General features: G+C 37.2%; 1 protein-coding gene across 1 annotated transcript; it reads right to left on the bottom strand.

Moving 5' to 3' along the window:
- Window positions 1-17,646: 17,646 nt before the first annotated feature.
- Window positions 17,647-22,491, bottom strand: LOC128642691 (MAP/microtubule affinity-regulating kinase 3-like). Its single transcript, XM_053695470.1, has 12 exons — window positions 22,360-22,491; window positions 22,128-22,181; window positions 21,958-22,006; window positions 21,786-21,851; window positions 21,138-21,208; window positions 20,964-21,020; window positions 20,348-20,584; window positions 20,052-20,168; window positions 18,615-18,714; window positions 17,987-18,054; window positions 17,799-17,866; window positions 17,647-17,752 (listed from the first exon to the last, which is right to left on the bottom strand). Exons 1-12 carry the CDS (start codon window positions 22,489-22,491, stop codon window positions 17,647-17,649), a joined length of 1,125 nt encoding a protein of 374 aa, XP_053551445.1.
- Window positions 22,492-22,739: the final 248 nt, after the last annotated feature.

Below are 22,739 nucleotides of genomic sequence, written 5' to 3'. Positions count from 1 at the left end.
TACTTGTTTTGTGTGTGTGTGAATGGTGATTAATGAGTTAACTATCGGCTAGATTACGAGTCTTGCGTTAGGGTTAAAAAGCAGCGTTGAGAGGTCCCAACGCTGCTTTTTAACGCCCGCTGGTATTACGAGTCTTGAAGGTACAGGTGTACCGCTCACTTTTTTGGCCAGACTCGGAAATACAGCAAATCCACTTACGTCAATTGCGTATCCTATATTTTCAATGGGACTGTATTACGAGTCTTCCAAAAAGTGAGCGGTACAGCCTCTCCTGTCAAGACTGATACTGCATTTTAAAGTCAGTAGTTAAGAGTTTTACACTACAACGCCGTAGCATAAAACTCTTAACTAAAGTGCTAAAAAGTACACTAACACCCATAAACTACCTATTAACCTCTAAACCGAGCCCCCCCCCCCCTACATCGCAAACAATAAAATAAATATTTTAACCCCTAATCTGCCGAACCGGACATCGCCACCACTATAATAAATATATTAACCCCTAAACCGCCGCACTCCCGCATCGCAAGCACTAGTTAAATATTATTAACCCCTAACATCGCTGCAACCTACCTACATTTATTAACCCCAATCTGATGCCCCCAACGTCGCCGCCACTATAATAAAGTTATTAACCCCTAAACCTAAGTCTAACCCTAACCCTAACACCCCCTAACTTAAATATAATTTAAATAAATCTAAATAAAATTACTACAATTCACTAAATAATTCCTATTTAAAACTAAATACTTACCGATAAAATAAACCCTAAGATAGCTACAATATAACTAATAGTTACATTGTAGCTATCTTAGGGTTTATTTTTATTTTACAGGCAACTTTGTATTTATTTTAACTAGGTAGAATAGTTATTAAATAGTTATTAACTATTTAATAACTACCTAGTTAAAATGAAGACAAATTTACCTGTAAAATAAAACCTAACCTAAGTTACAATTACACCTAACACTACACTATAATTAAATAAATTAAATACAATTAATTACAATTAAATAAAATTATCTAAAGTACGAAAAAAACAAAACACTAAATTACAGAAAATAATAAAATAATTACAAGATTTTTAAACTAATTACACCTACTCTAATCCCCCTAACAAAATAAAAAAGCCCCCCAAAATAAAAAAAAGCCCTACCCTACACTAAACTACAAATAGCCCTTAAAAGGGCCTTTTGCGGGGCATTGCCCCAAAGTAATCAGCTCTTTTACCTGTAAAAAGAAAGTACAAATACCCCCCCAACATTAAAACCCACCACCCACACAACCAACCCTACTCTAAAACCCACCCAATCCCCCCTTAAAAAAACCTAACACTAACCCCTTGAAGATCACCCTACCGTGAGACGTCTTCACCTAACCGTGCAGAAGTGGACCTCCAGACGGGCAGAAGTCTTCACCCAACCGGGCAGAAGTGGACCTCCAAACGGGCAGAAGTCTTCATCCAGACGGCATCTTCTATCTTCATCCATCCGGCGCGGAGCGGGTCCATCTTCAAGACATCCGACGTGGAGCATCCTCTTCAAACAACGGCCGACGATTGAATGAAGGTCCCTTTAAATGACGTCATCCAAGATGGCGTCCCTTCAATTCCGATTGGCTGATAGAATTTTATCAGCCAATTGGAATTAAGGTAGAAAAAATCCTATTGGCTGATGCAATCAGCCAATAGGATTGAGCTTGCATTCTATTGGCTGATTGGAACAGCCAATAGAATGTGAGCTCAATCCTATTGGCTGATTGGATCAGCCAATAGGATTGAAGTTCAATCCTATTGGCTGATTGCATCAACCAATAGGATTTTTTTCTACCTTAATTCCGATTGGCTGATAGAATTCTATCAGCCAATCGGAATTGAAGGGACACCATCTTGGATGACGTCATTTAAAGGGACCTTCATTCAGTCGTCGGCCGTTGTTTGAAGAGGATGCTCCGCGTCGGATGTCTTGAAGATGGACCCGCTCCGCGCCGGATGGATGAAGATAAAAGATGCCATCTGGATGAAGACTTCTGCCCATCTGGAGGTCCACTTCTGCCCCATTGGGCGAAGACTTCTGCCCGTCTGGAGGTCCACTTCTGCCCGGTTGGGTGAAGACGTCTCACGGTAGGGTGATTTTCAAGGGGTTAGTGTTAGGTTTTTTTAAGGGGGGATTGGGTGGGTTTTAGAGTAGGGTTGGTTGTGTGGGTGGTGGGTTTTAATGTTGGGGGGGTATTTGTACTTTTTTTTTACAGGTAAAAGAGCTGATTACTTTGGGGCAATGCCCCGCAAAAGGCCCTTTTAAGGGCTATTTGTAATTTAGTGTAGGGTAGGGCTTTTTTATTTTGGGGGGCTTTTTTATTTGTTAGGGCTTTTTTATTTTGTTAGGGAGTAGGTGTAATTAGTTTAAAAATCTTGTAATTATTTTATTATTTTCTGTAATTTAGTGTTTGGTTTGGTTCGTACTTTAGATAATTTTATTTAATTGTAATTAATTGTATTTAATTTATTTAATTATAGTGTAGTGTTAGGTGTAATTGTAACTTAGGTTAGGTTTTATTTTACAGGTAAATTTGTCTTTATTTTAACTAGGTAGTTATTAAATAGTTAATAACTATTTAATAACTATTCTACCTAGTTAAAATAAATACAAAGTTGCCTGTAAAATAAAAATAAACCCTAAGATAGCTACAATGTAACTATTAGTTATATTGTAGCTAGCTTATGGTTTATTTTATATGTAAGTATTTAGTTTTAAATAGGAATTATTTAGTTAATTGTAGTAATTTTATTTAGATTTATTTAAATTATATTTAAGTTAGGGGAGGGTTAGGGTTAGACTTAGATTTAGGGGTTAACAACTTTATTATAGTGGCGGCGACGTTGGGGGCGGCAGATTAGGGGTTAATAAATGTAGGTAGGTTGCGGCAACATAGGGGGCGGCAGATTAGGGGTTAATAAATAAAATGTAGGTGTCGGCGATGTTGGGAGCAGCAGATTAGGGGTTCATAAGTATAATGTAGGTGGCGGCGGTGTCCGGAGCGGCAGATTAGGGGTTAATAATATAATGCAGGTGTCGGCGATGTCGGGGGCGGCAGATTAGGGGTTAATAAGTGTAAGATTAGGGGTGTTTAGACTTGGGGTTCATGTTAGGGTGTTAGGTGTAGACATAACTTTTATTTCCCCATAGGAATCAATGGGGCTGCGTTAGGAGCTTTACGCAGCTTTTTTGCAGGTGTTAGGTTTTTTTTCAGCCGACTCTCCCCATTGATTCCTATGGGGAAATCGTGCACAAGCACGTTTTACCTGCTTACCGCTAACGTAAGCAGCGCTGGTATTGAGGTGAGATGTGGAGCAAAATTTTGCTCTTCCCTCACTTTTTTGCGGCTAACTCCGGGTTTGTAAAAACCCGTAATACTAGCGCTGTCTGTAAGTGAGCAGTGAGCTTAAACTGCTCGTTAGCACCGCACCCCTGTTAACGCAAAACTCGTAATCTAGGTGTATGTAAGCAATAAATGTGTAGCAGAGCCCTATAGCTTTTAGGACGGTTATCTGAGTAAAATTCAGTTAGTACTTCTCTTATCATCGTAAATAGGGGAAACGAACATCCTCGCCTTAGTTAGCCACAGCATGTCAGTTGCACAAAAGACAAATATGGGATGGTAAGATTTCAGTCACTCTAAGAAGGTTCATCATGAACTGATCATGCGCTGATCAAGCCTTAGGTCATAGATATCCACAAATGCTTATTGGTTTGTAACTTATAAGTAATATGACGCAAATTGTTTTATATATACTGAGTAAGAAGTGCCCTCCCTCAGATTCTGTAACAGCCATCTTATAGTATCTCCCTGTGCATTTGTAATATCACATTTTCTTTGCTTTCTTGTTATCCTTTATTGAAAAACAGGAAGGTGAGCTCAGGAGAAAGCAGATGTCTGTCACAAAAACTGCTGCAATACAGTGCTGCAGTTATACAATAGCAAGAGCACCAGATGGCAGAACTATTTCCTGTCATGTAGTGCGTTAGACATGCGCATGCTACCTATCTAGATATCTCTTCAACAAAGAATAACAAGAGAACAAAGCAAATTTGATAATAGAAGTAAATTGGAAACTTTTTTTTAAAATTGTATTCTCTATCTGAATCATGAAAAAAACATTTGGGTTTCATGTCCTTTTAACATGCCGACAGAATAAACATTTTCTTCTGAAAATGCTGTACATAATTTTTGATGGTTCTTCAATGACCAAACTCTCTTATCATTTGCCTAAGTCAGTCCTGTTGTCACTGGGGCAGACATAGCTAGCCACTGTTATTGTTAGAGACAACATTACAGAGCAATGCAAGGCCACTTAGGGATAGATATGTAGCAAGGGTAGGCTTGTGTAGTCTGCAGTGTGCTTGGGAATTAAGGCTGAATATACCTCACATTAACATGTAGCCTGTCATGCAAATGATGAATTAGTTTTTGAATGCTATATGTGCCCTTCTGTGGTAGAAGTGATGTACTGCATACTATTCTTTTAAAGTCACAGTCAACTCAATATTAAACTTTCATGGTTCAGATAGAACACATTTTTAAGCAACTTTCCAATTTACTTCCATTTATTGACATCCTTTGTTGAAGAGTAACTCTACATGTGCACATGTCTTTTCTACTCTATGGCCACGCTGTTTGCAGAGTTGTATAACACTTCTACATAGTACTAACTACATGCATGCCCTGGCCTCGAGATGAAAATTACCCATCATTCTGTAATTCTATCACTAAGGTATGATTGGGACAACACTGATTTTCTGTGAAGTTTAAATACTGTAGGAATGATAGAATATGAGAACTGCTTGGAAGATGCAGGTTACATTGTGACTGGAAGAGGTAAATTGTTTTTTTTTTAAGACAACTTTTGAATCTGTAAAAGGTCATAAATATCGAAAATTCAACAGGCCAGGGATGGTGGGTGATTCTGGGAAGTGCAGAAAACGTAAAAGGCCGTTGCTAGAGGTATTTAAAGGGACAGTCTAGTCAGAATTAATCTTTCATGATTCAGATAGGACATGTAATTTTAAACACATTTCTAATTTACTTTTATCATCAAATTTTCTTTGTTCTCTTGGTATTCTATGTTGAAAGCTAAACCTAGGTAGGCTCATATGCTAATTTTTAAGCCCTTGAAGGCTGCCTCTTATCTGAATGCATTTGGAAGTTTTTCACAGCTAGAGGGCGTCAGTTTATGTGTGCTATATAGATTGTGCTCATGCCTGTGGAGTTACTTATGAGAGGGCACTGATTGGCTAAAATGCATTTTAAAGAACTGAAATAAGGGGGCAGTATGCAGAGGCTTAGATACAAGGTAATCACACAGGTAAAAAATATGTTAATATCACAGTATTTGTTATGCAAAACTGGGGAATGGGTAATAATGGGATGATCAATCTTTTTAAACAATACAAATTCTGAAGTAGACTGTCCCTTTAAAGGGACAGTAAACCCCTTGAGATTCAAATATAAAATGTGTAATAAAACAACTGTAATGTTTATATCTTGGCCAATCCCTATCTGTGGGCGTGGACATAACCTGACCACTCCCCCAACTACCTGTTTAAAGGTAGCTTCTCTTTCATACACCCCTTTTTCACCTTGTTCTGGTACAACCTGTAGGTGAACAGAGCAAGAGGGCTATTTCTCTCTCTAATAGGAGCTGGATATTTAGTGTGTTATACTCTCTGGGCAGTACTGAGTGTTACTGGTGTCCTGACTTGGGATGTTACTCCCCATATCTGCAGGCTTGTGGCTTTCCCTACACCTCCGCTATTTTTTCATTCTATGGGTGCCGCCATCTTTTATGTTACTGGAAGTGACAATTCAGAAGATTGCTTCCGGGGGTTGTGTGGTTGTGAGCTCAAATTGTTTTTTTTCTTCAGTTGAATATATACTGGTTCAGCTTGCCGAAGTGTTTTGGAGTTCTTCTCTATCTAGATTCCATATTTGTTTTACAACCTTTTTTAAACCCACTGTATAAGTCCTGTGTTAAACCAGCTTGTTGCTGCATGTCCTACTTAATATGCTTTTATATGCTTAACGGCAAAGGGCTCCAATGCACCTATATATGTCTATAAATGTATACATATGTATTAATGTGTTTTATATATATACTCTCTCTCTATATATATATAGCTATATCTTTAGACAAACTGTAATGATAGAGAGAACAGGAGCGCACAAACGCATCTAAGTGCAGATTAAAATGGCAACTTTAATGTAAATAAGCCCTACATAGAAATCGCACTCACACTTTAAAAGATATAAAACAGCATTAAAATATCAGTACAACAAGCTGCAAACCCGCTCCGTCATTTTCTTCCAGATGCACCAAAGTTCCGGATCTGTGTATCCACCAATCAGTGAAAGGGGTATGTATCCAGTGTGACCAGTCCGGTGTCTTGATACCCGTCACAGTCCTTCCAATTGGCTTAGAGATAAAGGTGTGTACAAACACAGGTTAGGTTTGTTTATGCGACACGCTGTGAATCACTCACAGTATCCTAAATGAACAGTCCACGGGTGCAGGATAAAAACATAGACAAGACTCTAACACATAGCCTATACAAATGGCCCTAAGCTTAAGTAGAGCTTGATATATTATACAAACACTATCGTAGCCTCACTGGGACCTGTTAACTTCTTTACACTCGACGCACGTTTTATTCCAAACTGGAACTTTTTCAAGAGTGGTTACATGCACTTCCTTCCTGTCTTTTAAAGACAGGGGGGAAGGAGCTTTGCCAATTAACCCTTAAGGATGATTACAATTAACATTGATAAAAAATAGGTATAATTGTAATTATAAAAAACACTAAACATTTTTAAAAACACAATAAATTAATAAATACATGTATCTGTTTAGCATATTAATGATAATACATTATTGGAACAATAGATAAATAAAATTAATCTATATGTTTGCAGAAATTAACTATATCATTATTCCTATGACTGAAGTCACTTGAATCTTATACCAGATGGAATGTAAATATGATTATACTAATAAAGATAGAAGTGACCATTTCACAATAATATAATGGTAAGAACCCCTAAATACTATATCAAGTTTTACTTGTGATGTAGTCCCATATAACTTGAGCACTGGAAGCGGGAGTCATATCAAAAAAATGAACAAAGAAAGACAGCGCCTCATAGTGCAGGTAAGTTTCGTAAGCTGGGGTCACAGAGAAAAAACAAACAGTTGTAGATATACTCACAAGAGTACTGGCACTCTTATATAAAGAAGTGCGAATAGGCAGACTGACATTCAGCAGCAGTCAGTACGCTGGAACAGATGGCATCCAAACTTCAAAGACAAAGCTGTGGGCTCTCCTCCACAAGCAGAAGGGAATCGTCTGGATCAGCACTGTGTTAGAAAGTGCAGCTTTCACTGCGTACAGCTTCTACTGGAGGCTGAAAATTACCAGCGATGTCACAACAGTAATAAAAGCCGTATTTATAAGAATACCCTTGCAGAAACAACAGGGTATATAAATAAAAAAGCCAAATGACAAGGCTTCTGGATAAGAACTAAGAACAATTTATTTTGTGAGCTTAAACGCGTTTCTCGGCCGCAAGCTCCTCGCCGTTTCCTCAGATTAGTTAATTACATTTGTAGGTAGGAAGCACATTTAAAAAGTGTGCCAAAACATTTCATTGGTCAGATTTAAACCAATCCTAACTTGAGATACATTGTGAGCAAATGTAAACAGAGAAAAATGTAACAATGTTAAACATGATAAATAAAAACAAGTAAAAACATCCTTATAAAATTTTAGATACAATGTTAGTGAGGAACACAGATATGAGTATCTACATCTAAATGACACTTTAGATACATTTATAGGTAGGCTGTTGGAAACATTGTATGTATGGAAATTAATATTTATAAATAATGTGTGATATTTACTGAATCTTTCCCTATGTTCGATAGTATCTAAATATGAGAAATGTATAAGTTGTAAACATGGAAATGGACTAATAACGAAATACATTATGTCAAGTCAAGAATTTTTTTTTTATATATATTATGTGAGACCCAAATGTAACAGATATGTGGTATCACGGACTCAGACCAAAATGTGTGAACACGGATGGATATTATTGTCATCAAATGGTGGATTAGTTTAAGACCCAAACAAGGGGTATAGAGGAAATTAAATGCGATCAATTTGAATGATAAGTATTATACAAAGGGAATAATAGTAATATATAGAGGGAATAGTAGTAGTATTTAACCGGAAGGTTTTTCTACTGCCGGTCTTTTTATGAAATCACAAAGCGGTACCTGTGTTTATCTAAAATTGTGTGTTGTTATTAAAAAGATCTATAATAAGCTGTCTTTTTGTTTGTTTAGTTAGTGTGATGGACTGATTGTGTGTTGTTATTAAAAAGATCTATAATAAGCTGTCTTTTTGTTTGTTTAGTTAGTGTGATGGACTGATTGTGTGTTGTTATTAAAAAGATCTATAATAAGCTGTCTTTTTGTTTGTTTAGTTAGTGTGATGGACTGATTGTGTGTTGTTATTAAAAAGATCTATAATAAGCTGTCTTTTTGTTTGTTTAGTTAGTGTGATGGACTGATTGTGTGTTGTTATTAAAAAGATCTATAATAAGCTGTCTTTTTGTTTGTTTAGTTAGTGTGATGGACTGATTGTGTGTTGTTATTAAAAAGATCTATAATAAGCTGTCTTTTTGTTTGTTTAGTTAGTGTGATGGACTGATTGTGTGTTGTTATTAAAAAGATCTATAATAAGCTGTCTTTTTGTTTGTTTAGTTAGTGTGATGGACTGATTGTGTGTTGTTATTAAAAAGATCTATAATAAGCTGTCTTTTTGTTTGTTTAGTTAGTGTGATGGACTGATTGTGTGTTGTTATTAAAAAGATCTATAATAAGCTGTCTTTTTGTTTGTTTAGTTAGTGTGATGGACTGATTGTGTGTTGTTATTAAAAAGATCTATAATAAGCTGTCTTTTTGTTTGTTTAGTTAGTGTGATGGACTGATTGTGTGTTGTTATTAAAAAGATCTATAATAAGCTGTCTTTTTGTTTGTTTAGTTAGTGTGATGGACTGATTGTGTGTTGTTATTAAAAAGATCTATAATAAGCTGTCTTTTTGTTTGTTTAGTTAGTGTGATGGACTGATTGTGTGTTGTTATTAAAAAGATCTATAATAAGCTGTCTTTTTGTTTGTTTAGTTAGTGTGATGGACTGATTGTGTGTTGTTATTAAAAAGATCTATAATAAGCTGTCTTTTTGTTTGTTTAGTTAGTGTGATGGACTGATTGTGTGTTGTTATTAAAAAGATCTATAATAAGCTGTCTTTTTGTTTGTTTAGTTAGTGTGATGGACTGATTGTGTGTTGTTATTAAAAAGATCTATAATAAGCTGTCTTTTTGTTTGTTTAGTTAGTGTGATGGACTGATTGTGTGTTGTTATTAAAAAGATCTATAATAAGCTGTCTTTTTGTTTGTTTAGTTAGTGTGATGGACTGATTGTGTGTTGTTATTAAAAAGATCTATAATAAGCTGTCTTTTTGTTTGTTTAGTTAGTGTGATGGACTGATTGTGTGTTGTTATTAAAAAGATCTTCTTAATTTGTCAATACATGAGGAAGGTACTGAAAATGTGGCACATTGTCCACTAAAAAGAAAATCTTTATTTTACCCGCAAAATATGCAAAGTGAATATATTAAAACATTTAATAAATTGGTGTGTGAGGATATTAATAAACTTTTTAACAACAATAAATTAAATCAGGATAACCTCACGAAAGGGGAAAGAGAATCACTCAAAGTCCTAACAAATAATATGGATGTTGTGTACCAATGTGCTGACAAGGGAGGCGGAATAGTCGTGCAAAATAGACAAGACTATTTGAAAGAAGCATACAATCTATTGAATGATAAAGACACATATCAGCCACTCACCTTCAATCCCACCATTAGTTATAAGAAATAACTATTTAACCACCTATGTGTAGCCAAACAAGAGGGTATTCTCAATCAAAACAAATTTAGTTATCTATATGAAATATATCCAAAAGTGGCATGATTCTATCACCTCCCTAAAATCCATAAAAATGCCAAAGAACCACCTGGGAGGCCCATAGTCTCTGGAATTGGGTCATTATGTGATAATATGTCTAAATACATAGACTATTACCTGCAACCTCTTGTTAATACAATTCCAGCATACCTTACGGATACAGTAGATGTGATAACCAAATTCGAAGGGTTGAGTTGGGGACCCAATTATTTTTGGGTCACCTGTGATGTTTCTGGTCTTTAAACTAGTATTCCTCATACTAAAGGGGTCTCAGTAATTGGGGAAGAATGTTTGAAAGGAAATATATCACCCGTACACACAAAGTTTCTGTCTGAATCTATACGTTTCATTTTGTCACATAATTACTTCTTATTTGAAAATAGGTTCTATAAACAAATACAAGGAACCACGATGGGGACAACTTTTGCCCCATCATATGCAAACCTATATATGTCTAATTATGAAGATCACTATATATGGAATAATAACTCATATTCCTCTAATATTTACATGTATTTTCACTATATAGATGACATTATTATGATCTGGCAAGGGGAATCACACAATATAAAGGAATTAGTGAATCACATGAATACGAATGATTTTAATTTGAAATTCACTTTTTCTTATTCACAAACAGAAATTAATTTTTTGGATCTAACTTTGTTCATTGATTCAAATAAATCGGTAATTTTTTTTTAGAAAAGATATAGATAGAAATGGTTTATTAAATGCACGAAGTGGCCACCTCAAACAATGGAAGAACAACATTCCTTTTGGCCAGTATCAACGCATCAAGCGAAATTGTACAAACGCTCAAGATTACAATCATGAAGGGCTATAGCAAACAACATCTAGTAAAAATGAAGGAAAGAGTAGATCTGATAGATAGAAAATCTCTATTACAAAGAACAAGGAATAATCTATTGAGAACAGGGCATATATAACTGAAAAACATGGTAATAATAAACAACACAGTTATAGAGCATAAGATCATAATCAATGTAAATAAGCAAATACAGTGTGGGCAGAGAGACAAAGCTTAAGATCGTACTAGTATTAGTCTGTGAATTATGATAATGTTAATATAGTATAGTCAAAATAATACAATGGCAGGTAAGTAGGAATACGCATCAGTCCTCAACAGAGCATCCGACACTTAGTCTTCATACTCACAGCCATTCTGTAGCCGTTATAGAGGGAATGCTACAGGGCAGAAGAGCCGTAGCCTTAGTGGCTCTAACTCGCTCAGAAGCGCTGCCCTACCATCTAGTAGTCCTGATCACCCTGTCTGCATGCAGGTGAGGCCTCCGCACCAAAGGCGAGACTCCCAAAGCTGTTGTTCCTCCATTAGTGGCTCCTCCATCACTCTTATTCTGGGTGTATTTAGGGCTCCACCGTAACTAGTGGAACCAACTCTCCTGCGGGGAACCCAGAGAACACTTGGACACTCCCCGGCATTTTCCTGTTTTGGAGGGTTTGCCCTCTCACGATCCATACCCTCGGAGGGTTCTGTATCTATTAGTGATCCCATGATCAGTCCTCTGGGGGTCTGCCAAATGCCGGCCATATCCTCCTTGTTGTCAGCTGAGGCCAGAGGTACTGCACGATTTTTCCTCACTGCAGAAATAGACTCTTCTTCCCCTGCGTGCATATCCATGGGCGCTTCACCCCTCCGCTCAGCGACCGTAGTAAGTGTCGCTGAATTAAACATGGCTGCTGTCTTACTCACATCTTGTAGCTTAGATGCGAGGCGGTCAAATCTCTGAAGTATTTTTTGTTCAAAGTCCAGCAACAGCAGGCGTATAGCGCCACTAGTCACCTCCATCCTCCGGTCTTTATACCCCTCAGCACTTTCTAGATGTTAGACGATTAAAGGTAATGGCTCCACTCCGTCTAGGCCTATACAGGAGCCGGAAAATGGCCGCTTCATGGGACACCGAGTAGTTTTATCAGGCAGAATATTACCTCCAGAGCACAGCGTTAGTAGTTTCTCTGTCCCTGCTCTGATATAGGAGTCTGGAAATTCTCCGGATCTGTCTTTTATAATACCTCCGGTCACCCCAATCCTTCACGTCTCCTCAGAGTAGAATGAAAAGGGATCCAAAGTCCATTACTAATGTTTTATAAAGAAGCCCAAGCCCCACTCCTATAAAACATCCCTTTTAGTGACATATAAGGACAAATTAGTTGCTTTCAAATGGTTTTTATGAAAAAAACTAGCAGGAGCTCTGTTGTAGTGCGACTTCTCTCTTCTCAGGCTAGCTCCGCCCCCCCATATAGATTAATTTTATGTATCTATTGTTCCAATAATGTATTATCATTAATATGCTAAACAGATACATGTATTTATTAATTTATTGTGTTTTTAAACATGTTTAGTGTTTTTTATAATTACAATTATACCTATTTTTTATTATTGTTAATTTGAATCATCCTTAAGGGTTAATTGGCAAAGCTCCTTCCCCCCTGTCTGTAAAAGACAGGAAGGAAGTGCATGTAACCACTCTTGAAAAAGTTCCAGTTTGGAACGAAACGTGCGTCTAGTGTAAAGAAGTTAACAGGTCCCAGTGAGGCTACGATAGTGTTTGTATAATATATCAAGCTCTACTTAAGCTTAGGGCCATTTTTATAGGCTATGTGTTAGAGTCTTGTCTATGTTTTTATTCTGCACCCGTGGACTGTTCATTTGGTGACATAAGGATACTGTGAGTGATTCACAGCGTGTCGCATAAACGGACCTAACCTGTGTTTGTACACACCTCCATCTCTAAGCCAATTGGAAGGACTGTGACGGGTATCAAGACACCGGACTGGTCACACTGGATACATACCCCTTTCACTGATTGGTGGATACACAGATCCGGAACTTTGGTGCATCTGGAAGAAAATGACGGAGCGGGTTTGCAACTTGTTGTACTGATATTTTAATGCTGTTTTATATCTTTTAAAGTGTGAGTGCGATTCCTATGTAGGGCTTATTTACATTAAAGTTGCCATTTTAATCTGCACTTAGATGCGTTTGTGCGCTCCTGTTCTCTCTATCATTACAGTTTTCTACGCAGAGTTTGTGATGGGACTCTTAAAGGAGCAGCCTTTTGGATACACATAGAATCAACATTGGAATAATCTCCCCTTCTCTTTTCTCCTTATGGACACATAAGACTGAAGTGTTGCTGTATATATCAGATTCTCGTTTTTGCCATAAAAGGGGGTTTATTGAGCAAATCACAGAAATATACAATGTGCATAGTAATGAACATTGGTATAGTGTATTGAATCTGTAAAAGGAGCTATTGATATGTAATACTCATAAATATATTTGCTTTACTGTAGCGCCTAGTATAATTTTCTTTTCTCCCATCTTTAGACAAACGTTTGTACTTCACTCGTAATTTAGCTCAAAATGTATAAAATTATTTTCTCTTTGATTTACTGACTGCATACTTAAAAAGAATTGAAGAGCTTTACAGTTGTATAACTAATGGAGATATACAAAGATTTCACATCACATGTAAGAAGCCATATTTCATTATAAATATATATATACCATCCAATGTATGTAGTACGTTCATAATGTCCCTTACATATGAGGGTAATGTCAGTATAATATGGCTGTTTCAGATCTAAATAGCGACTTGCTTGTTCACACAAGTCTCATTACTTGAGACTATTGGACTTGTATTCCTTTATTAAAATAACATTCTCTGTAGCTCCATCTATAATCGGATTATGTTGCCTTAAAGCATTTGTAGGGTCCTCTGACATTTTCTTATATTAATTTTTAATTGGTTGCTTGTATGATTCCTTTATATAGAGGTAGCCCTCAGTTTATGCCGGGGTTAGGTTCTAGAAGGAATGGTTGTAAATAGAAATCGTTGTAAATTGAAACCCAGTTTATAATGTAAGTCAATGGGAAGTGAGGGAGTTAGGTTCCAGGCCCCACTCAAAACTGACATAAGTAACACCTAATACATGTTTTTTAAAGCTTTGAAATGAAGACTTTAAATGCTAAACAGCATTATAAACCTAATTAAACAATCACACAACAGACTGTATCATCAAACTAAGTTTAATGAATAAAAACATTTTTTTACTTGCATTTTTCTGCAAACAGTTCTCTGCATTGTTAGGATGTTAGATAATATCGGGTCTGCAGCTATTCTATGCATTCCAGTCTGGACTGATTTAGAGATAAAAGGGAAGTGGCTGCTAGATCTTGTTCCTTTGAAAGCTGCTCGATAGCTCAGGTCTGGTTACACTGATTAATTTCAGCTTGCTTGTGTTGCATATCTTTGCTGCAACACAAGCGGACAGCTCCACCTACTGGCTATTTTAATCAATGCACTGCTTCTCAATGCTTTTCCATAGCAATCACATGACTGAAAAAAAGGCGTTATTCTGAAACAGACAGTGGTGGGCAGCATAGCCCGAAACAAACATAAGAATTAAGGCCTTTAGGAGTGTGCTGCTGTGAAGTGGCAACAATGTTGCATTAGTGAGGGTGGGGTTTAGCTTACCTTTAAGAAGTCAGGTTACAGGACCCAAACCCTCTTTCCAGCTCGTCTTCACAGCTTCCCTCCCTTCAATTTGGTACTGCGGCAATCTTTAGGGTGGGCATCATTATGGTGTTCTCAGCAGGGTGTCTGAGGCAGGATGAGGGCTATGCGGCTCATTTCCTTAAGTCCAAGGATGGTAGTTTTTGACTCCCCAGGTAGTGGCATGCACACGCGCCTAGTCACACCTGGTCCTACTGGTTCGGAGTTCTTTGTCTTTACACCCTGGTTAGGCGGTAGGCCCGGTTTGCCATCAGAGGTAGAGTGATGGCTGCACAGGGGAGGGTGGTCTCTGAAGGCGCACACCTGGGGGTCCCTCCCCATTCTAAAGATGCCGAAAACTCCCTAAGCCTTCTGTGTGCAGCTAAGCTCCGCTTGTGTAGGCATTCACGGGCGCGGCCCTTCTTCCTAGCAGGGGGTTGCTTACTCTCCTAGCTAGATTGCCGCCACCTGTTATAGTTTGCCTTGTTGCTTCCAGCCGGTTCTCTTGTTCTACAATAAATGTGACCCACGGGTCTTTTCCCACACTCTGTGTTTGTGTTTATTTATTTGAAGTTCTAAATATAAGTTATTATTACATAGTTATGGTTGAGTCAGTGCTATGGCTCTTATGTTATTACAGCAAGCCAGGAGAATAGGGCATTTAATTACTAAAGTGCAAATTGAACCGTCGAAAACCGAGGGCCACCTGTACATATTTACTGGCCATATAACCACTCCCCTTTTATCAGATAGTTTGATCTCTAGATCGGATTAGCTTTCTAATTCCTTCACAGCTGCTCTTTCAACTCTATTGATATTAGAGGTTCACTGTAATGACGTTAATTTATTAGTTTCTATGTTGCAATAAACCAAAATCTCAGGATATTTATTAATTTGCGGCATAAATGTAGATCTAACCTGTAACTGATGCCATCACTCTCTATCTTCAGTTGTCTCGTATTGACCTTAATTTTCAGTGAGGAACTCAGTAATATCTGAAATACTTGTTCCTCATTCAGTAATATCTGTAGTACTTGTTTCTCATTCACTAATATCTGAAGTACTTGTTCTTCATTCAGTAATATCTGAAGAACTTGATCCTCATTCAGTAATATCTGAAGTACTTGTTCCTTATTCAGTAATATCTGAAGTGCTTGTTCCTCATTCAGTAATATCTGAAGTGCTTGTTCCACATTCAGTAATATCTGAAGCATTTGTTCCTCATTTAGTCATATCTGAAGTACTTGTTCCTCATTTAGTAATATCTGAAGTGCTTGTTCCTCATTTAGTAATATCTGAAGTGCTTGTTCCTCATTTAGTAATATATCTGAAGTGCTTGTTCCTCATTTAGTAATATCTGAAGTGCTTGTTCCTCATTTAGTAATATCTGAAGGGCTTGTTCCTCATTCAGTAATATCTGTAGTACTTGTTCCTCATTCAGTAATATCTGAAGTACTTAAACTTAAAGAGACAGTCAAGTCCAAATTGTTTTTCAAGATTTAAATAGGGAATGTAATTTTAAACAACTTTCCAATTTACTTTTAGCACCAATTTTGCTTTGTTCTCTTGGTATTCTTAGTTGAAAGCTAAACCTAGGAGGTTCATATGCTAATTTCTTAGACCTTGAAGACTGCCTCTAATCTGAATACATTTTGACCACTAGAGGGCATTAGTTCATGTGTTTCATATAGATAACATTGAGCTCATGCACGTGAAGTTACCCTGGAGTGAGCACTGATTGGCTAAAATGCAAGTCTGTCAAAACAACTGAAACAAGGTGACAGTTTGCAGAGGCTTAGATACAAGGTAATTACAGAGGTAAAATGTGTATATTTATAACTGTGTTGGTTATGCAAAACTGGAGAATTGGTAATTAAGGGAGTATCTCTCTTTTAAAACAACAATATTCTGGTGTTGACTGTCCCTGCCATATAGTGCTGAAATGACTTGAACACTCCTGAGCCCACCAAATATTTTTTTCATGGGAGAGATTAGAACATTTATTTTTTGCATTAAAATATCCCTTTAATGTAAATAACCTACCTAGAAATGAACTCAATAACACACAGAAGACAATGTAATAAACTCAGTTTATTGAAGATGTTAAAGGCATTTTACTATTGATGGCAGGAGATGTTAAAGGGTCATTTCACTATTGATGGCAGGAGATGGTAAACCCGCAACCCAGAGATGTTAAAGGGTCATTTCACTATTGATGGCAGGAGATGTTATACCCGCAACCCAGAGATGTTAAAGGGTCATTTCACTATTGATGGCAGGAGATGTTATACCCGCAACCCAGAGATGTTAAAAGGGTTATTGCACTAGTGTTGGTAGGAGATGGTAAACCAGTTGCACTAGTGAATGCAGGAGATGTTAAACCCGCAAGATGTTAAATGGTAAGGAAGATGAGCAAGGGGCATTCACCCAAAGCAGCAACAACAGCTCTTTATATGTTCCCAAACGCGTTGCCTTAAGTTCTTCCGATGGCTTTTCACAATGGGGATGCTGTAAAAAAAAAAAATGTTACTATAACTAACCTAAGTTCACAACTAATTTACCAGACCTAAAACTAACATATTCTAGAGAATTTAGGGATATTTTTTCCACTTTTCGTCTTAAATACAGTTATGATTATGTCACATAGTTATATGTAGGCAACAGTGTAATAACAGATCTCATGAATATAGCAGGACTGTCATGGGTTAGGAACTCTATCTGCTGTCCCTCTAACTATATCCCCTTCACTATAAATATTTCCAGAGTTAAAAGTAACTTAAAAACTATATATATTTTAAAATAAATTTCTATCCAGCACAGATCCCAACTCTCCAATGCTCTCCGGATTATCATGATCTTGGAGCCCTACCCTCTGACTATCCTGTAGCTCCCCAAGAACTTCAAAAATGTAGGGTTGTCATGGACATCCTATCCATACTCTGATCAGTTCATTGCCTAACCAACTGCATCCCTGATATCATGTGACTTCACCCCCGGGTGATAGGAGAGAAATTATAAAAGCTAATTATTCATTATTATATCTGACTTTAAAGATGCACTTGTGACATAGATACAGAATGTTTTGGTCAGTTTAGTTACCCAAACTCTATTATGTGAAGCATTAAAGCTGTGAGAGGGAAGGGAAACAGTGATATCACATGACTGTATCTTACCTATCATCGCTGTCTTCAGGGACACTAGTGCTGGATGTCATTGCACTGGCCATGCTTGCTAGAGATGTCTGTATCAATGAAGAAAAAAGGGGAAGTCAGAAGGAAGATGGAGTAAATAGGAAGAAGAGAGAAACCTACATATAAACATCTGCCTAAATACATACTAATAATATATACATAATACTCACCATAGATGGAGTAGGTGTAGTTCTCCTGCAGATGTTCTCAGGCTGTTGGAAGTCCATGGGTGCATCCACTAAATAGATACAGACAAGGCCACAGATGATTATTTATACTATGCGCATTATGACTACATTTGTAGGTACACTCACTACTTAGTATTTTAAAAAGATTCTTTTGTTTAGTAAAAGATATTTATTTGGGTTTTTATTTGCAACCATTAGAATGTTGTCCTTAATAACCAAGTAAATACTGCAATGTAAAGCCTCTCCGCTGCTAGTAAATAATGTTTTTTGTCTTTGCAAAATGGGATTGGATTTAGAAAACAGAGAGAAATCTAACAGTCACCATAAACCTTTTAGTCATTTCCAAGGGCCTAAAGCAACTAGGTCTGTGCTCACAGGAGAGGTTTTTAGGGGGCAACAGGTTTTGGAAGGTAGTTCTGTGATGTAAGAAATGTCTACTCCTCCTAGGTGCCCATTTTATTTATTAATGTTATTATATTTTATACTTTATAGCTTTGAGGTATAAACAAACTGTTATATAACAGGGTTGTTCATCCTAATAATGAAGGGCACAATGTGGCCTTTTTGTGCTTTTTAGGGGAACATCATGAATTTCTTTCCAACAGCTCACCTGTTTCTGCAAGAACCTCAGATGTTATATTGAGTTCTATGTTGTTGGTTGAAACAGCATCTTCCTGGCTTGTTTTTAGCCAAGGATGGTCCATGATATCCTAAGTACACAAATAACAAATCCAGTATAAAAAATCGATATAAAATGATTTACATGTATAAAATGTATAATTCAATGCTCAATCAAGATGAAAAGAAAACCATCTCTGTAAAAGAACGAGGAGTCATTTGATAATTACATGCAGTGTACATGCAGATAATAATAAAAAAGTAGTAATAATAATTATGCTTTGCACCGCCCCCTGAATTTATGGATGGATTAGCCAATGAGCCGCTGCCGTGTCACCAGCAAGATATCAGCTGTCACTCTACAGGAAACACAGCTGAAACTCATTAGTTAATCTTTCCACTGTTGAGTAGGGGTGACGGAAATGGGTAAGATTGTTTTATGTGAAATAATATTGTATTTACAAACTGTGTATAAATGTCACTCACATGATTTGTACTAATTTTGCACTGTGACCAAAAAAGTAACAATGAATGTGTAATCATGTTAGATTTCATTAAAGGGATTTTTCAAACTGAAGCACTATCGTGGAAGGAAATAGAATTCAAAATTACACTTTTCTGGACTCAGAAAGAAAACATTAAAGGGGCACTAAACTAAACATTTTCTTTCATGATTCAGATAGAGCATGCAATTTTAAGCAACTTTCCAATTTACTCCTATTATCAATTTTTCTTTGTTCTCTTGCTATCTTTATTTGAAAAACCAGGAATCTAAGCTAAGGAGCCAGCCCATTTTCAGCATCTGGGTTGTGCTTGCTGATTGGTTGCTAAATGTACCCACTAATCAGCAAGCGCTATTCCGGGTGCTGAACCAAAAATGGGCCAGCTCCTTAGGTTAGATTCCTGCTTTTTAAAATAAAGATAGCAAGAGAACAAAGAAAAATTGATAATATGAGTAAATTATAAAGATACTTAAAATTGTATGCTCTATCTGAATCATTAAATTAAATTTTGGGTTTAGTGTCTCTTTAATATAAAACAAAAAATCTGTTTTTATTTTATTATCATATTTTCCTCTCTTTGTTAAAACTTAGCTTTGTTCCATCAGTGCATACTGAAGTAGGCCCAGTAATCATCCATGGGCCCTAAGTTCTTTATGTGCAATAACATTTATAGAAATATTGTTACCAATACAGCTGCCATATAGTACCTAAGTCACGTGCACACACCTAAGCCTACCATAGTATGTATTACTGCAAAGGAGCTGTGTTTAATGGAAGAATACAAAGAGAAACTATGACAATAAAATTAAACTAGAAAGTTTAAAAAATATCACTTTGTAGATATAAATCTGTCTGTAGGATGTTACTTTTACAAAAATCATTTTTGAGAATATTTGTATTTATGTGAAAAGAAGTTTGTGTCCCACCTCCAGTGTAGCCCTCTTGCAGGGGTCTTGGACAAGAATAAGACGTATCAGGTCCTGGCACTGTTTGGATAAATGGGAGGGGATGATACAGCCGGAGTAAATGTTTTCCAGCACCTCCTATGAGAAGCATCAGGAAGGGAAAGTTAGCAAATCTGAAGATAATTACCATGCACAGAATTTGTCAGCTAGTGCTATTTATTTATTCAGTTATTAATTCTAAATCCCAACAATTTCATACTAATCATATTATATTTCCCTAAGGATTTAAATGTCTTGTACGTTCCTTGCTCACTTACCTCACTCTCCTCTCCAGCGAAGGGCAGGGAGCCGGTCACAAGTTGGAATAATATGATGCCCAGGCTCCATACATCAGCCGCTGGGCCGTCATAAGGCTTCTCCTGCATCACTTCAGGGGCTAGCGTGGAGTATGTGCCGCAAAGGCTCTCCAGATCCTCTCCGATGTTATAGTAGGTGCTAACCCCGAAGTCTGCCAGTTTGATGGTTTTGTTGGAGTCCAGGAGAAGGTTTTCGGTCTAAAAAAGGAAGGACATAAATAGTGCGTGGTAAGTAAGGTAAAAAGGGATTAAACCTGTAGTTAAGCTCCACAGCTTTTTTCATAGAGCAAATATACAGCTTCTTACAATGCCACACCTTAATGTTACTCATTAATTACTAATAGTAAGTGAACCTTTAATTAATTGGCTGTGTAGCTTTATACAATTTGTGACATTTATTTACATTAAAGGTATCAGATTATACATCTAGGGCCTGCATCACAGATCTAGTGATGCCTAAACCTGTTCATGTCCTTGATGTAAGTATAGGTGCCGGGTAGTGTGATGTATGTGCCAGTGGTCACTAGATATTCCTTAGTATATTCTTTAACAAAATCATTTTCCCCCTAACGGTTACCTTCAGATCCCGGTGCACTATGTTGTTCTTGTGCAGGTACTGAACCGCTGTGACCGCCTGAGAAGAAATTGAGCAGACATTATTTAGTAGTAGCCTCAGTGGGTTTAGCTAGACCTGTGCATTTAAACGTCTCCTCACTAAACAAATGCTGAAGATTATGCTCATAGCACTTACTTGATGGAAAATATTACCGGCCTCTTCCTCCTTTAAACCACTGGACTCAGGAATATATTTGTATAAGTCACCTGTGTCCAAGATTATAAAAATAAAAACAAAAAAGATTAAACATTGTTGCAATAAATGGAAGGGAAGAAAATGGAGAAGGAAATTCGGATAAAAAAGTATAATAAATTATAATGCAAATAGTAAAAGGGAAACTAAACAAAATAAAACATATTAAAGTTTTAAAGATACTTTAGAATTAATTTTGATGATCAAATTTACTTGGTTTTCTTGATATCTTTGAAAGCATATGTACATATCCTCAGCAGCAGTGGCAATGTACTACTGGGAGCTAGCTGGTGATTACTGGCTTCATACAATTGTTTCCTGCTATTGGGTCACCAGATGTGTTCAGCTAGCTCCCAGTAGTATATTGCTGCTCTGGAGCTTACCTTAACTATGTGTTTATTCCCTTTTCAGGGGTTAAACACATAGTTAGTGCAAGCTATATTGCAATACTATAATGCTCTAGCATATTAGAGCATATCCCTTTAACCACACACATCTGCAGCTATATTATACATCTACAACTGTCTGTGGAAAAACAAATGATCTGGCTTCTATTGAAGTCATAAATAACAAAATATGAGGGGAACTTACCTCCACTGCAGAAGTCCATGATAACAAATAAGGCTGACGGAGTATCAATAGCCTCATGGAACTTCACTGTAAAGAAGAAAGGAGGTTGTGGTTGGATACTAATGAGGATAAGTAAAAGGGAATTGGAACAAGCTGAATATGGGAGAGGGTCTTGGTCCCCTGGTTCACTTACCAATGTTTGGGTGATCGAGTGTCTGCATTATGTTGACTTCCTTGAAAAGCTGAAGAGAAGAAAAGGCTTTAAGTAATGAAAGTAATAGAAGTGTAACCCATTTAAATACCCCAGTAAAACAATACAACACAAGACCTGAAATTTCCAGAGAGGTTTAACACTTTCCTTACCAAGTCAAGCTCCTCCTCCTCCATATCATCTTTGTTGATGATCTTGACAGCTACCTGAAATCATAAAATACAGGTGCATATAAATATAACTGGCACCTCTCATTTATGGTGACAATGGTACTTTGTGCCCAGTGGAATTAGTGGTGATATGGAGCAGAAGATGTTGTCCTGTGTCTCCTACTCCATGTCACAGATATAACACAGTATTAATAAGGGTCTCCTAGATACTCACTTTTTGTAGGGAGTCAATGTGTTGACCAATCATCACTTTCCCGAAGCTTCCCTCACCAATAATATTTTTGAGGGCGTACTTCCCAATGTATACTGAGGATGCGCAGCCGCTACCATCCTCACTGTCTGCCATGGTGGTGCCTTAGGCACCTGGCCTGGCTGCAGAAGAGAGAACAAAAGCAGAGTATTGGGTATAAAGCCACTAGAGGTGCAATATGTACACACACAGTCTTGTATTGCTACCATGGTGTTACACCTATGCAGGGACCTCCCCAGATCTCCCTACGAGGACAGATTTTCAGGATTACCTTGGGAGAGAGCAGGTTACTAACCATCTTTACTTATCACTTGGGTCTGTTAGGGAGGCCTAAGAACAGGTTT

This window comes from Bombina bombina, chromosome 12 (assembly GCF_027579735.1).
Source record: "Bombina bombina isolate aBomBom1 chromosome 12, aBomBom1.pri, whole genome shotgun sequence".
Lineage (NCBI taxonomy): Eukaryota > Metazoa > Chordata > Amphibia > Anura > Bombinatoridae > Bombina > Bombina bombina.
Note: the sequence above shows the minus strand (reverse complement) of the source record. Positions and strands in the feature narration are given on the sequence as shown.

Excerpts from the sequence above, each read along its gene's own strand:
- LOC128642691 (XM_053695470.1), bottom strand. The coding sequence starts at position 22,491 with ATGGCAGACAGTGAGGATGGTAGCGGCTGCGCATCCTCAGTATACATT. Across the intron at positions 21,852-21,957 it reads ACTCGATCACCCAAACATTG|TGAAGTTCCATGAGGCTATT; the intron begins GTAAGTGAACCA and ends TCTTCTTTACAG. Across the intron at positions 18,715-20,051 it reads GCAAGAGGGCTACACTGGAG|GATATCATGGACCATCCTTG; the intron begins GTGGGACACAAA and ends TTGTGTACTTAG.